At 39.4% G+C, this 14819-nt stretch overlaps 2 protein-coding genes across 6 annotated transcripts; one reads left to right on the top strand and one right to left on the bottom strand.

Moving 5' to 3' along the window:
* Window positions 1-659: 659 nt before the first annotated feature.
* Window positions 660-10274, bottom strand: ewsr1b (EWS RNA-binding protein 1b). 5 transcript variants are annotated; one of them, XM_062418290.1, is made up of 15 exons: window positions 10211-10274; window positions 9713-9749; window positions 9203-9254; window positions 8672-8828; window positions 8130-8325; window positions 7780-8039; window positions 7507-7666; window positions 4090-4127; window positions 3505-3534; window positions 3267-3382; window positions 3054-3183; window positions 2842-2952; window positions 1963-2089; window positions 1513-1869; window positions 660-1034 (listed from the first exon to the last, which is right to left on the bottom strand). In XM_062418290.1, the coding sequence occupies exons 1-15, from the start codon at window positions 10224-10226 to the stop codon at window positions 998-1000; spliced, it is 1824 nt and encodes a 607-aa protein (XP_062274274.1). In that variant the 5' UTR covers window positions 10227-10274; the 3' UTR covers window positions 660-997. The 5 variants fall into 5 exon arrangements, with proteins under 5 accessions (XP_062274274.1, XP_062274277.1, XP_062274275.1 ...); XM_062418293.1 differs by having other exon boundaries at window positions 4090-4124; XM_062418291.1 differs by having other exon boundaries at window positions 8672-8825.
* Window positions 10275-12261: 1987 nt separating this feature from the next.
* On the top strand, window positions 12262-14667 carry rhbdd3 (rhomboid domain containing 3). The gene is made up of 5 exons (XM_062417807.1): window positions 12262-12688; window positions 12801-13184; window positions 13834-13960; window positions 14062-14322; window positions 14478-14667. Exons 1-5 carry the CDS (start codon window positions 12526-12528, stop codon window positions 14644-14646), a joined length of 1104 nt encoding a protein of 367 aa, XP_062273791.1. The 5' UTR covers window positions 12262-12525; the 3' UTR covers window positions 14647-14667.
* The last annotated feature ends 152 nt before the right edge of the window (window positions 14668-14819 follow it).

Below are 14819 nucleotides of genomic sequence, written 5' to 3'. Positions count from 1 at the left end.
TTTATGGAGAAAAATGGCTTCAGCAGAGAGAAGTCTCTGTGGTGGAAGTTCCAAACCAACCAAATCATGTGAACATTCATCTGCGGATATACTATAAAGTCCAAAACATGTGACTGTTATGAAACTGATACTCATTTACACAGTCAACAACATCAGTTTATTTGATCTACTTGGCTTTTTTGTTTCATTTTCAAGGATTAAAGCAGGAAGACTTATGAGCCTGAAAAGGTTTCCAGGAGGAAATGTGTACAATGTATTAAATATTATACTAACTTAAAATTGCTGTGTTGCCTGAGAATTTTAAACTGTTGGTTTGCATGTTAGAGCTTCATACTGTTATCACAATATAAGCAGAATACAAACCCAATCTTATTTTTTTCCCTCTCATTTATCTTTTTATGCCACCCTTAATTTGTGGTTTTAATCATTGCAACTGCAATGACCACATTTCATAGAAGAGCAACCTACCTTGCTCCTACATGCATTCAGTAGCAGCTTAACCACATATGCTCCCATTGGACACTATAGACAATAGACTGTTGTCATTACTGTAGACTAAATTCATTGCTGTGGACACAGTTTGAATTAATTTAATTTCACTAAGCCTTTAATGTATGACTTTAGTAAAATTGAGTAAAGCTCACAACTAAAAAAAAACATCAAATCAGTAAAATTTTATTTCCCAAATCATACAACTGTTACGGGAAAGGGTAGGTAATTATTGTCAACAAATGGAAAAATACGGCATTATACAATACAATGACAAAACTAATCTGCATATTAAAAAAAAAAAAACAATAAAAAAAAACATGCACAATACAGGATGTATCATAAACATAGGTGAACTAAAATAAAGAAAAACTGGAAACACGAGCTGAATGAAACTGCACAGGATATTTGAGAGAAGTTCTATAACCATTGAAATATGGAATCATAAATTAAAAATTGTCTTCTTAAAAAACAAATTCCACAAGAGGAACAATCAAAAAGTAGTCCTTCAGTAGGGTCTGTCTCTGCGCTCCTGACGATGGTCCCTAAAACAGAGCAAAAAACAGAAAAGTAGTAAATGACATGACAAGATCTTGTTACTGTCATTTTTGGTGTAGAGAGGCAATGCTCTAAAAATGCAACAAGAGCTGGGTCGCTTTGTCTGCACACGCTGCCCACAACATGAACACCTGTATCTGTAGCCGTCTGATGTGCAGACCAATATTAACATCAGCAGTTCTGGTCACAGGACTCTTAGCGGGCTTCTTTCAATTACTGCAGACACTACAGATTAAAATTCTGGTCAGCAGTCCTGAAATGAATCAACGACACCGATTACAGCTAGGGATGGGCATGTTCAATAGATGATCAATAATTGATCGTTAAGAATTTTGCCGATCACGTGAAATTTTTATCGATCAAACGATCGTTCATTCCCGAAGATGGATCATGGAAGTTTCTTCAAATGCCCATCCCTAATTACGAGTGAAACATTAAACTGACTGAAGGTCGAGTTTGTCCTACCTCATATCCATCTTGCCACCTGGTGGGCCCATTCCTCGTCCTCCTCTGCCACCCATTCGGTCCATGGGTGGTCCTCCACGACCGGCGCCTCGGAAGCCACCCCTGTCCATTCCACCGCGGCCCCTGAATCCACCGCGATCGCCACCCCAGCCTCCACGAAATCCTCCAGGGCCACCTGGGCCTCCAGCTCCCGCCGGCCCACCACGGTCCATACCTCTGCCTCCACGCATTCCCATTCCTCCTCTGCCCCGGTCACCACCAGGAGGGAATGGAGGGCCACCGCCCAGCCCTTCTGGTTTGGGAGCTTTGCACTGGTTACACTCCATCCTCCAGGCAAAGTTCTGGTTGCCGCAACCACTGGAAGCCCAGACCATTGAATAAAATATTACAAACTAATCTTCAACACAAAAAATATATGCGAGAGACATTGTGTTAGAAAGGAATACATACGGGTTAGGACACTCCCAGTCTCCAGCTCTCTGCTGCATGTTGCCTCCTGTAGGTCCACCTCTGCCCATTCCACGTGGGCCACCTCGTGGACCAAACCCACCACGCTCACCTCCACGGCCCATCATACCTGATAGGACAAGTAAACATTTCCCCCATTACAAGTGAATTTATTTATCACTGTATTTCGCACTTATTCAGCAGTCCACTGCCAAGCATCATATTCATTTGCTCTTTAAGTTTGTGATTTGAAGCAGGACACTGAAAATTGAGCTTGTTCATTTTCAAAGATACCTTTAATGAGCATCAGAAATGTGCATCAACCTCTAAATGCAAAGTGTAACACTGTCTAAACGGCATGCATGTCAGACGCATTTTTCAAGTGCACATCACACACAGCAGACCTGCTCTCATTTGAATCTCTGGAGCTGTCTGCACCAGCTCCGTGCAGGCTGTGTCTCAGACATAACCACAACTTGAAGCATCTATATACACTTCAAGTTTATTTGCGTCAGTTTTAAACTCATCACTACAGTAACATGTATTGAGCTCTGAGCGTTTTGAGTATGTGGGTGACCTACACTCAACACTGCACCTGAATGCCTCCAGTGACACACAGATGGAGCACTCATTGATGCTGCTGTTCCAGTTCGGTGTCTGGACATGTGGTAAGGGTTACAAATCACCAAAGCAGCTGACACAATGTAGGATAAAGAAGAGGAATGACAACTGAATAGCAGTAGAACAGGTTGTGTGTTTTCATCAGTATGTGCTACGTACTTAAGACTGCTATCATTGTCAGGGGCAAATTTGGATATAAACAGCATTTCTTTCCAAGAAAAAAAAAAAGGCAGACCCAAGACAAATAGTATGAACATTTACCTCCACGACCCATCATGCCATCTCGCATGGGCATGCCACCTCTCATTCCACCCATCATGGGCTTACGACGTGCCATGGACACCTTCAGCCTTCGGCCCTGGTACTCCTTGCCTACAATTAAAAAGACAAATTTAATACAACCTCCCACCAACAGATTACATGTCTTAGTTAGATTCTGTTCATGTCAGATAAACTGAGTCATTAATACATACCATCAAAATGCTCCACAGCTGCTTTGGCAAAGACAGGCTCCTCATAGGACAGGGTGGCATCTCCTTTGGGCTTCCCTGTGTCCTTGTCAGTGTATATGTTGATGGCAGGCTGGCCAAGTCTGCGGTTCATCTGAACACACAAGGAAAATGGATTTTAGTTAAACAGTTTCAACAGGTGTACTCTCAACATTTAGAGTAAGTTGATATTATTACCCTGATTGAGCCAACATGTTTAAAGAATTCAGCCATCTCCTCCAGGTTAGCCTTCTCAGTCAATCCTGTTATGTAGATTGTGCTGTTCTCAGAGTCGTCCTGCTCCTCAGGGCGTCCTAAAACACAGAAATGTCCAGTAAAAATGCAATCTTTACCAATTCCAACACCTAAAACTTAAACGTGTTCAGCATATGAACCAAAAATGTCCAGTAATATGAATCTGAATGACTCTACTCACCCATTTCACGCTCGCCGCCATCCATGGGTCCTACAGTCCATCAGATGAGGAAGGAGACATAGGTTGAGAAAAGTCAGTGTGTGCAACTTAAATCCAATGTACAACACCTGAGGAGTAAGTACTACAAAAGATAATCCAGACACTCCCTTGTACACTGTCAGCATTATGCACCTTATGGTACACCACAATTCCCACAAGTGATATGTTGAATGGAAAATACCTCAAACCCCATGGCAAATAATTGTGTCATTGGAAAAGCCTCTAAGACCAGTAAGAAATCCTCAAAAAAAACAGGAATTCAGCTCATGAGATTTGTTAAAGCCATAAAAGACACGTTTGAGTGGAAATTTGTCCTTAACCGTTCAAAAACTCGTTTTCAAACCATAAACAGTGACTGAATTATACCAAGTACCCCAGAGAAAATGGTCTCAGGCATTGAAAAAAATGTCCCCAATATTTTCAAATGTGTTCATGTAAATAAATTTTTCATACCACAATATAAAAAAAACATGAATATTTGAAGCGTATTTGCTCTAAACTTTAAGGCTTTGAAAGGACTAACCAGTGTAATACTCGTTAACTTACCACCAGGCTTACTGAAGCCACCTCTGTCTCCAGCGCTGCTATGGGGGAATAAATGAAGATATGAAGGCGATTTCCCTTTTACCGCCACTTCCATGGCTCGAGCAAAGTGGCTTGATTGAGGGAGTAATCAAAACATTCTAACTAGCCTAACAGCAACTATAAACTCCCCAAAATTATCAATATACAATCCAATTTGAGGGGATAAATATATTAACTATGAGTAATTTCTTTACTAGCTAATTACAACGTCAGTGACAGATTCAGACAGTTTTCAGTAGTGGATACAATTGTGAAGATGTATTAAGGACTAACAGATTTTCACTGCCTGAAAAATGTGACAAAACCCAAACATTTGTACACAGGTAGAAAGATTTCAGATGCATTGATGGCATGCATAGTTGTTCCCAGAAACAAACCAATGTATTTAACATTAGGTTCTAATAAAAGTTACAGCTGAATCAGATATTAAGTGTGAAAATGGACAATGCATCTGAAATTTCACATGATCAAGTGTTCACATTCACCAGGTAATAAAATAAATGTAAAAGGAAAAAAAAACAATTATACATTCTTCAAGACAATAAAACTCCAAAAATAAATGGTTTACAGCGTTTACCATGGTAAAGTTAAAATTAAACACAGTCTTGATAAATATGCCCATCATGCTTATTAGCACCACCATCCTCAGTTCTTGAAAAAAGGCAGACCCACGAATCTTTGTTTAAGCTCCCTCCTGCTGCTTAAGCTGGCGGCTCTGTACTGAGTACAGAAACCTTTTAGAGAAAAGATGGTTTTAAATGGCTCTCACTGTTACCTGTACGGTATAAATGTGACAAAGCATGTTAAAAAAGTGCTCAAAAGAATGTGATCAAACATTTGTATTCCAAACCACAAAACAATTTAAAACATTTCAAAATGACATTATGTGACCCTCCCCTACCTCCCCCCAGAAACACCATATACCTGTGCAATGCTAAAATAAAAATTTAACTACAACGCCTCTGTTATACCTGAATTCATATGTTTTAAGGCAGTATTCCTATTTACTTTTTTTTTTGTTTCATAATTAACACTACTTCAGACTTGTTTGATTAGTGTCCTGAAGTTAGTAAAACTCACTGCAATCTAAAAATTGTGTGTGTGTGTATTCCCTGCACCAAAAACCTGAAGTCATGCAGAACCCTATTATTTTTGGTTTATGTTGATGAACCAGAAAAAAAACGGTTTGAAGAACCATACCTTTTAAAAAGGGAGCATCTACAGCAGCAGTTGTTGATTCAGACTTGTAGTTTATCAGAGCCCCAAACTGATCATTGAAGGTCTGAAAGAAAAGCTCTTTCCCGAAAGAAAATCTGGACATTGAAAACTAACCTGTCATGTCATCATGACGACCTCCGTTTGCAGTATTTGAAAACTGAATGTGTTCACTTAAAAAGCATCTTATCAACCTTTTTTTTTTTTTTTAAAGAGTGATAACCAATCCAAACCAACAAAAAAAATGCAGACATTGGCCACCATAACAGCCCTTGTGTTCCTCAGGGTTAACCTCTCAAGTCTTTCTAGTTCTGGTCAGGGGAGCTGAGTGTAAGTGGGTCTGATTTAAGGTTGGATCAAACCATTTCCTGCTACTGAAAACAGACACTGTTCACCTTCGAGGACCACACTGTTCAAATGCCCAATGTGCACCAAGAGCAAATTTGCGTGACACTTCAATGGAAATACACAAGTACAGCGTCGAGAACCTGTTCAAGGTTTTCTAGTTTCAGTATCATAATGGATACAATTCAAAGAAGCATGATGAATGTCAGATTTTGCAGGTAGGCTGAGATAAGACTGGATCATGCTACACCAAATGTATCAACACTAACAAAAATCCCTTGAGCATTCCTTAAATAGTTTGATATGAACAAGTAGTTTGTGTGTGCACATAGTCCTGACATTCATGGTATTTATGCACATCTTCTGACACCACCAACTCTTAAGTTTTTTCCTATAAAAAAGGGACTTAAGAGGAAAAAAATTCACACCGAAATGTTCCCAGTAGATGAGTGGCAAATGGAAACAGTGAATGTGTTAAGAGTTCAGGCTGATGTACATCAAATTTGCTCTTAATGCATTATAATGCCACTGTGATTTATAGTGCCACCGTAATTTATAGTTTTCACTAGTAAATGTATTTTGAGATCAATGCTTAAACACTGAACACAATTTATTGAAAAAAACCTTTTTAACAACTTCTATTAGTACAACCGGTGGCATCAGGTGATACAATTTTGGCCAAAATCTAATTAGAATTTAACAAATGATTAGCATTTTTGGAACACAGTGGGGAGTAGAAGAAAGAGATTTTGGGGAATATGTCCTCATAGTATTCGTAACCGATACAACATTTTGCTTTTACCGAGGTCTTCCTGTACCACAGACATATTTGACTGCTCTTTTTCTGGCTCCGTTAACAGCCTTGAAGAACCAACCACAATTGTTTTTTAAAAACACAAGTTAATGTATTTGTAAGTAAAAGGGGAAGGACCTCATCAAGTGGAAATATATTGACCCAAATATTCTGCAAATGCACCGCAATAAGCATAAATGTGTTATGCATCAGATTTGCATTGCATGACGCTCGTGTGTGTGTGTGTGTGTATATATATATATGAATCCCTTTAAATGCCAACTTTGTGTATAGTCTTGTAGGCCACTTTTTTTAGTTAAAGAATCCTGCATCACAATAACTGAAAAATCTGCAGAATTTAAGCAACTTCAGACTCTTATTGAAATGATTAATGTCTTACCCTATTAGTGAACAGTGCACCACAGTGAGACACTGATTTAAAAAGCTGTTGCTGAGATGGTGAGACAGTTTTTAAACTTCCTCATGAGTCCCATTTATTTTGGTGTAAGATAAGATATTTGTTCAGTATGATCCTATCACATCCCCAAACTATTCTTAATTGTCCACAAATGTTTGATAGACTCAATTATGTACTAGTAGATAAGCTGTTCCGACTAAGTAATTATGCACAGGTCTTCAGCAAAATCCACTTAGATACTTTTTTTTTTTTTTTTTTTTTTTAATATAGAGACAACCATGTTTTGCTTACCTTTGACCAATTCAATGGCAGGGCTGAGAGAAACTGGATGAAAACAGCCAAAAGTTACTGCACATGTTGGCAATGAAACTTTTCAACATGTGCCTAAAACACTATAACAGAAAGCTCTTAATTTATCAGCAGTGACTGCTGACAAATCATGGCCCTGAAACATTAAAAAGAGAATAAAGCTATATATTACTGATGTATCACCACAGATTATTTCAATTATTTTTTATTAAAACCTGCCTCAGCCCTGCCCTGAGTGGCCACAGCACCTGTAGAGTCAAAATACAAGTGAGGTTAAGTGGAAAGGAAAGACACTTACCCCATGCCACGGCCCATGCCTCCACGCCCACGGTGCATCATTCCACCTCTGTCGAAGCCATCCCTGCCAGGGCCCCTGCTTTCCCCTCCCCCTGGGTACCTTGAGGACTCCGAGCCAGAGTAACCCGAACCTCCACCCTGGCCATCCTGTCTGTAATTATCTACAAAAGAGGAGTACAATTACATCAAAACATATTTGCAGTGATATTAAGCTGAACTGTATCAATTAACATTTGAAAACAGATGTGTACCAAACTTGAAAAGCGAAGCTTACTGTAATGGTTGGACTGGTAACTGGGCGGTCCACCTTGCTGGCTGTACTGGTTAGCTGGAGGCTGCCCATATGATCCAGCAGTCTGAGGAGGGTAAGCAGGAGGAGCCTGTTGTTGCTGCTGGGTCTGCTGCTGGTATCCACTCTGCTGCTGGCCATAGCTGGCCTGCTGGGCCTGGTAGCCAGGCTGCTGCTGGCCGTATGCTGCTGGCTGGGAGTAGCTATTTTGGTTGTAACTAGCTGGTTGGCTACTAGCATTGTAACTGGTGAAGACAAAGCAAGACAGAGCATTAAGTAAAGCGAAATGTTCTTGTGTAGTTCACTTATTTGTATCTGAGTAGGGAGGTACATACCTCTGTGGTGCAGTGGGGGCAGGCTGCTGGCCATAGCCAGGGTAGGCAGATTGGGCAGTATAGCCTGGCTGAGAGCCGTAAGACTGGGAGGCAGCTGGAGCAGCAGCAGCAGGAGTACTTTCATAACCACTGGCTCCATAACCCTGGGCTGACTGGGTGTAGCCATGAGTGGTGGACTGGGCAGCAGGATAGCCAGCTGTGACACACAAATAGGTACCATTTTTTAACTGTGTGACAAACAATCAAAACTGAAACGTGGACATTTTTAAATTAACTAGAAAAACATGGTGTGGATACTGCCTATGCTACAAACTGTGCCATTTCAAATAAAAATGAAGACCACTTTGTTTAAATTTAAAACAAGGACAGTGTGTCAATCATAAATGTGGCACAATGTATGTATGCATGTTTTGTATATAGAATAATCAATTAGCACATTGGAAAATTAAATCACCAATTATGCTGATTTTGTTGTGTCCAATCCAGCCTATTCTATACAGTTCCTAAAACATCATGAGTAAAATGTCATTCAAATCACTGACCTTGTGCTGGTTGACCATACGAGGACCCATACTGTTGCTGCTGCTGTTGCTGCTGCTGAGTGTAGCTTCCAGCTGCAGGTGTTTGCTGGGAGTAACTACTATCAGCAGCGGCAGCAGGTTGGGCATATGATCCATAACTCTGCTGGCTATAACCCTGCTGAAAAAAAGAGATCATACACTTTAACTGCTGGGTAGATAATCAACATCACATTAAGACTTTTTATTACTTTAATATTGAAAAATATATTCAAGTCAAAGTGAACAAAATGGATGTGGCATCTCAAGATCTCCTATTGTGTGTTACCAGATGTTTGCTCCTGTTCTTTGTTTATCAACCTTAAATGTTGCCAGCAACATCTGTGCTTTGATTTATAGTACAAATTAGTGATAATTATTCAATAAGTAAAAGGTGTCTTTTTGTGTATTTTTAAAAATAATCTGTTGATGAAATGGCAACTATCACAATCTCGCTAAATCATGAAATGCGCAATGTAATCTACAATAGTTAAGTCATTCATTGTTAAATCTCACCTGGGCAGACTGTCCATAACTTTGTGAAGGCTGGGCAGCATAAGAAGCATACCTGTAGAAAAACAACATCAAAGTTTTAGTTTCAGATAACATTAGGTCCCCTCGGACCTGGGTATATTACGCACTCTCGGTTTAATAATGATGTATATCTGGATCATGTTTGCAGTAATTAATAGCTTATAATTTTAAATCAGCTAAATTTGTTTTTAAGAATCAAGTCTCAATTTAAATAGCTCCGATTCACAAACCAACTCAACCAGTAGACTATTGATTTCCTGTTATCAGTAGCGATATAACATAAGCCAATAAGAGACTCAATGCTTTAAAACCTCTCAAATTGTATTACCAACTAGGATTGCACACACATGGAAGTTACCTTAGTGTTGTGGTGTATTAACATTACAGTCAAAGAAAGAAATATAGTTTTACAATAAAAATGATATCAAATGATAAGTGAAAAGGCGCTAACAAGAAATGGTATTCAGTCACTTGAATGGGTTGCACTCTTACCCCTGCTGAGCACTGGACTGGTTGTAGGAGCTGTAATCTGTAAAAGCAAAGATTAAACTTTAGGTGAAATAGTCAAACAAAATCGGTGTTTGCGCGCGTTAGCAGCACGTTACACAGACTCGTCGTCATTCATCTACATTCAACTACCGTACTCTCTCCATTCATCACACAGCTTCCAAACTAGCAACTAATCATCGACACATGCATCTGAAAAAAATATTTCTGTCTCTAAATTATGTCTATTATCGATCTCGGCGTGTAATTATGAAGAAAAAAAATTCCACTCGGTAAAAAACCCCCACCGTAGCTACCGTGAGTAGCTTTAGGCCTTGAGCCTAGCGGTAACTACGCAACGGTATTCGACTGAATAAAGACCGAAAACAGTGCTTTTGCTGTCGTAATCTCTTCATAGTTCATTTTTTCACGTCGTTTTTAAAAATTAAATCATGCCCTGCTGTTAAATCAGTAGAAGAATAGTAATCTCAAATCTGCACTCACCCGGAGCCGACGCCATTTTAGTGTGTGTCTGTGGAGGACGACTGGACAGAACTGGCTGCTCAAGATACCGACTTAACTACGCAGGAGCCGAGAAATACCGCGAGATCTGCACTCGAAATACCGTTTAGCGGTCCTCAGAGGTAAAATTGGTCAAACCAACCAAAATGAAATGAAATAAAATAAAATAAATTAGCGAATAAGAGAAATGGTTTATTTCAAAAGAATAAGTGTTAAAACATGAGCTATTGCTATCACACTATATGACAAATGTATTTGAACATTGTTTTGCATGACACAGATACATACAGAAAAACGACTTTTTCTTTTCATTAACATATTAACTTAAAGTGAAACAGGTCTTTATGTATTTTACTGAATAGTCACAGAACATTCAAATGACACATCCCGTGGTTTACTCACTTAGATATTAATGTCTGCAGTATTGGTGAGAAATAGAGCATGCAACACAATACTATGCCTATCATTATTTACTGTAAATAATAGGTGGAATTTTGTTTGTTACTAAAAATAAAATAACAATAATAATTCAACAGCATGCCAAAATATGTATACATACTTAGGTTTGAAATAACATACTTTAAATCTTTACCTGGTCATTTCCATACACCTTTAATGTTGCTTTGTATTCTGCTAGTAAAACCAGACACAGTTTGAACAGTTTCAGGGTTACTTGAGTATTTCTACTTAATGCTTCTAATCCAGTACATTTAAGAGGAAAATGTATCTACATGTATTTGACAGTTATTACAGATTACTTTTCATGTTGACATATAAAAAAAATGATGGCGCTATATAAAATATATTAGATTTGTTAAAGACCATTTCAGATGTCTGGGAGGTATTAGCTGTTCCACTACAGAGTGATTTCCTCTCTAAACTTCAGAGATGGTTTCATTTAAATAACTGTCAAATGTTCAAATATTTCACCAAAAAGCAAGAGTCCAAGAAATGAACACACATTTATCCGGCAGAACATTTTCTTCGAAGACAGACAATATAAATCAGTAAATAATACATTACTGAGTTTTATCATTGCATTTATATACAGGGAAATGCAATGTAAACAGTAGGGTATAATTTCATAGTGCATTCAATTTTATTTAAAATCACCTATTCTATGGTTGCTTTTCTTCAGCTTCAGCTTAGCTTAAGTATGCAGAATGATGTATATGTGCAGAATGTGATACTAGAAGACTGTTTTCACATTCATCTGCTGAAAGTGAAAAATCCAGGTTTAGGGGGTGGGCCTACGAGTGTGATTTGTGACATAACAAATGGTTTGGAGCCAATCTTGGTCCAGTATACAGTTTACATGACTGATGTGAAAATTTGAAGCCTTCAGTGCACAACCACAGACTCATGCAGCCATGTAACTCAAAGCGCTTGGGGGGCTCTTTCATCAGTCATCAGACCACACAACACCACAGCTCCCAGTACCTCCCACTCCCACTAAAAAAGACTGATGCTGTCTTTACTATGTTAATCTCAGGAACTTCTGCATATTGCACGTTTATACACAGGTTGTTCACTGATATTATTTTATTTGTTTTATCACTTTCACCCTTACGCTGCTACTTTTTTCCCACTCTAATTGAATTTGAATTTGAATAAAGATACATCTAGTTTTTTTTTATCTTATCTTGCTCGTGTCCAACAGCTAAATTTCTCAAATTTAAAAATATTTCCATATTCATAAAATTCTGTCATTTTTTGTATCAGGGAGAATAGGAGTCACAATTTTAAGGACTTCTTCTTGACTTCTGTGAATGAAGGAACTTTCCATTAAGTAACCATGGATGTATTATGGATGTATTATAAAGGAACAGGAAAAAACAGGCACCATGTCCTGTAAAGTATTTTTTTTTTAATAAATCATAAAACGGCGAATTAGGGCGAGAAATGACTTTACCATATTAGGAAAAATAATATCGTGACCTGTAGGTGGCAGTAATGCACGTTTTTAACAAAAGTTGAGTTGCCAAGTGACAATAAAAGAAGAAGACGACGTGGCGTAATGCGGAAGTCGAAGCGAGTGTGAATTCTTCCATGTCAGCGGCAGAAAGCATTTCTTAGTTAATATAAAAGAGGGCTCTGCAGCAGTTGTGGATTTATAGAGTTATTAAGTCCTCCAGCTCCCACTATGAGAAATAAATTTGGTTATCGCTAATTTTCCTTTACATTTATTTACCCATAACAAGCCCCTGTTCTTGTTATGAGCACTAATAGATGCTTGTTTACCTGAACTATGCAATACAAATACCAGTAAGTGAAGAAGCTACAGCTGATTGTAAATAATGCTTGATCGTATACTGTCAGTATGGTTTTGGTTTGGATCAGATCGCCCTGGTTTCTTTCTGGGAACATCTTTATTGACCACACTGATGCTGCTTGTGTATGCTGGGGGGATTCAAGCAAGTCTCAGCTTAGGGCCAGGTGGAGACTTCCCAAGGTTCAGAGGTAACTGCTCTTATATTGAACTGTTTTAGGGATAGTTATAAGCATTTCTGAAATCTTAGAGGTGGTAAAAAACCAATTGCCAACAACACCCTTTTCTCATTTTATTCCTCAGATGTGTTCCTGTATGCTTTAAGTCACGATGACCTGCCTTCTTTGCTGGTCAGTGTTGCCCTCCTGCTGTTGGTTGGACCATGTCAGGAGCGCCGCTGGGGAACAGTTGCATTCCTCGCCCTCTCCATCATGACAATGACCATATTACCCCTCCTTTACACCCTGATCCTCTTTGTCTTTGGGGCTGAGGCAAGTCGGATCTATGGCTATTCTGCCATCCAGCTGACCTTGTTTACTGCCCAGTGTCGTCAGGTGACCCAGAGGAGGCTGCTGAGGTGTTTTCCAGTTTGGTTTCTCCCCTGGCTCCTTCTGCTGCTCGGTCTGCTGCTGCTCCCTGGCACACCCGCCCTGCTTCACTTCTGCGCAATATGCATTGGTCATAACTGTATCCTTTCCTGCTCATACAGTCATTTTCATACTCTTGCCTGTATATTCTCCAGTAGTCATCATAAATATTGCAGTTTTGTGATTGCTTATTCCCTCCCTTTGTTTGGATGATACCCTGAAGACCCTACACCCTCGGTATACCCCACTGGTGTTTTTCTCTATTTGGATTGATAGATCCTCTCAAGACTCCTTACAGACTGCACTCGATTGGCATATGTCTCACTTCCCTGTTAGTTTTGTTAAACATTTAGGTCTGGGGCAACTAACATCTTCATCATTCTTGATAGGTGACATTTAATTCCCAACATAACTGCCCAACTTCGCTTTAAGGAGAGATTGAATTATCACACACTACTTGAAAGCATTTGCATAGGTGTGCAGGCCCTTTAAATGACAAATATGAAATTCATATATGCTTCAAATTTGCCCCTCAAGTGTTTTTTTTCTGTATTGAATTATGGTCAATAACTTTCCTCATTGCTTTTTATTCCTGGACATTGATAAATGTTTGGTTTCAGGCTTAATGAATCAGTGTGTTTAAGATATTGTTGTCTAGTTAGGTAATAGGTGTGTGGTTCTTGCAGAGGGTTTTCAAAATGGTGCATGCTCTCTCCAATCTTTTTTATGATACTTAATATACCTCTCAGATCATCAGTCCTTCATTGGGATGTTACAGGAGCTGGAGGAAGTCAGCATCTTGAATTTCATTCCTGATTCAGCATATGTTCCCACTTCAGCCAGGTTCAGATTGCCCACCTACACTACCTCACAGAGGTAGGATTCATCTCATTCACATCAGTTGCCTCTTTGAATATGCTCCACCTTCATTCATGATGAAAGGAATTTGATCATTTTAACTTTGTCTGATGCCACAGATCTAGATCACTTTCTCAGATGGTGCCTGTAGATCAGGCAGCTCCAGCTCCTGCTCCCATGAGGGATCCCTCAGTTTTGAACCACCACCCGTGGATGGAGCCAGCGCCTGGCTGGATAATGCAACACCCTGCTGCACTGACTGAGGCAGAGGTATTGGAAGAACAGATGCTACGGGCTGGGATACTCGCCTCCTTACAGGATGCTCCCGATGATGCGGATGCAAAAGTAGAAGTGCCCAAATCATCAGTTTCCTCTCTGCGGTTAGTATTCATTCTGATAATGACTTTTCATACAGTATTTTCTGTGAATGGATTTTTTTTAACACAAAACTCCTCCTATTATTTCCCACATACAGTTGCATTAATGTTATTTCAGATAATCACTTAACAAAAAGACCGATGTTGTTCCCTTTCAGACTCCAGCAGCTGGAGAAGATGGGCTTTGCCACAGAAAAAGCTGTAGTAGCATTAGCAGCCTCAAAACAGCTAGATGGCGCCATCTCGCTGCTCATTGACAACAGTGTTGGAGAACAGGCTATTGTGACTTCGAAGGGGATGAACCCTACGCCACCACAGAGCACATAGACAGCCCCGCACTCCTGGACTAAGCCTGAAACAGTGTTTGCCTTCGTGCAGTGAACTGAATTTATGCTTGGATTTTGCTGAGCTTTAATATTCGATTTTCCCTGTGGGCTACTTGTAGAAGTATTGTTAATGATCAGAGAAAGTGCAGAACAAGACTGAGTAGTTCTTCTTCC

The sequence above is a fragment of the Scomber scombrus genome, chromosome 4, assembly GCF_963691925.1.
Source record: "Scomber scombrus chromosome 4, fScoSco1.1, whole genome shotgun sequence".
NCBI lineage: Eukaryota > Metazoa > Chordata > Actinopteri > Scombriformes > Scombridae > Scomber > Scomber scombrus.
The sequence above is the reverse complement of the archived record's forward strand: the minus strand, read 5'-3'. Positions and strand labels throughout refer to the sequence as shown.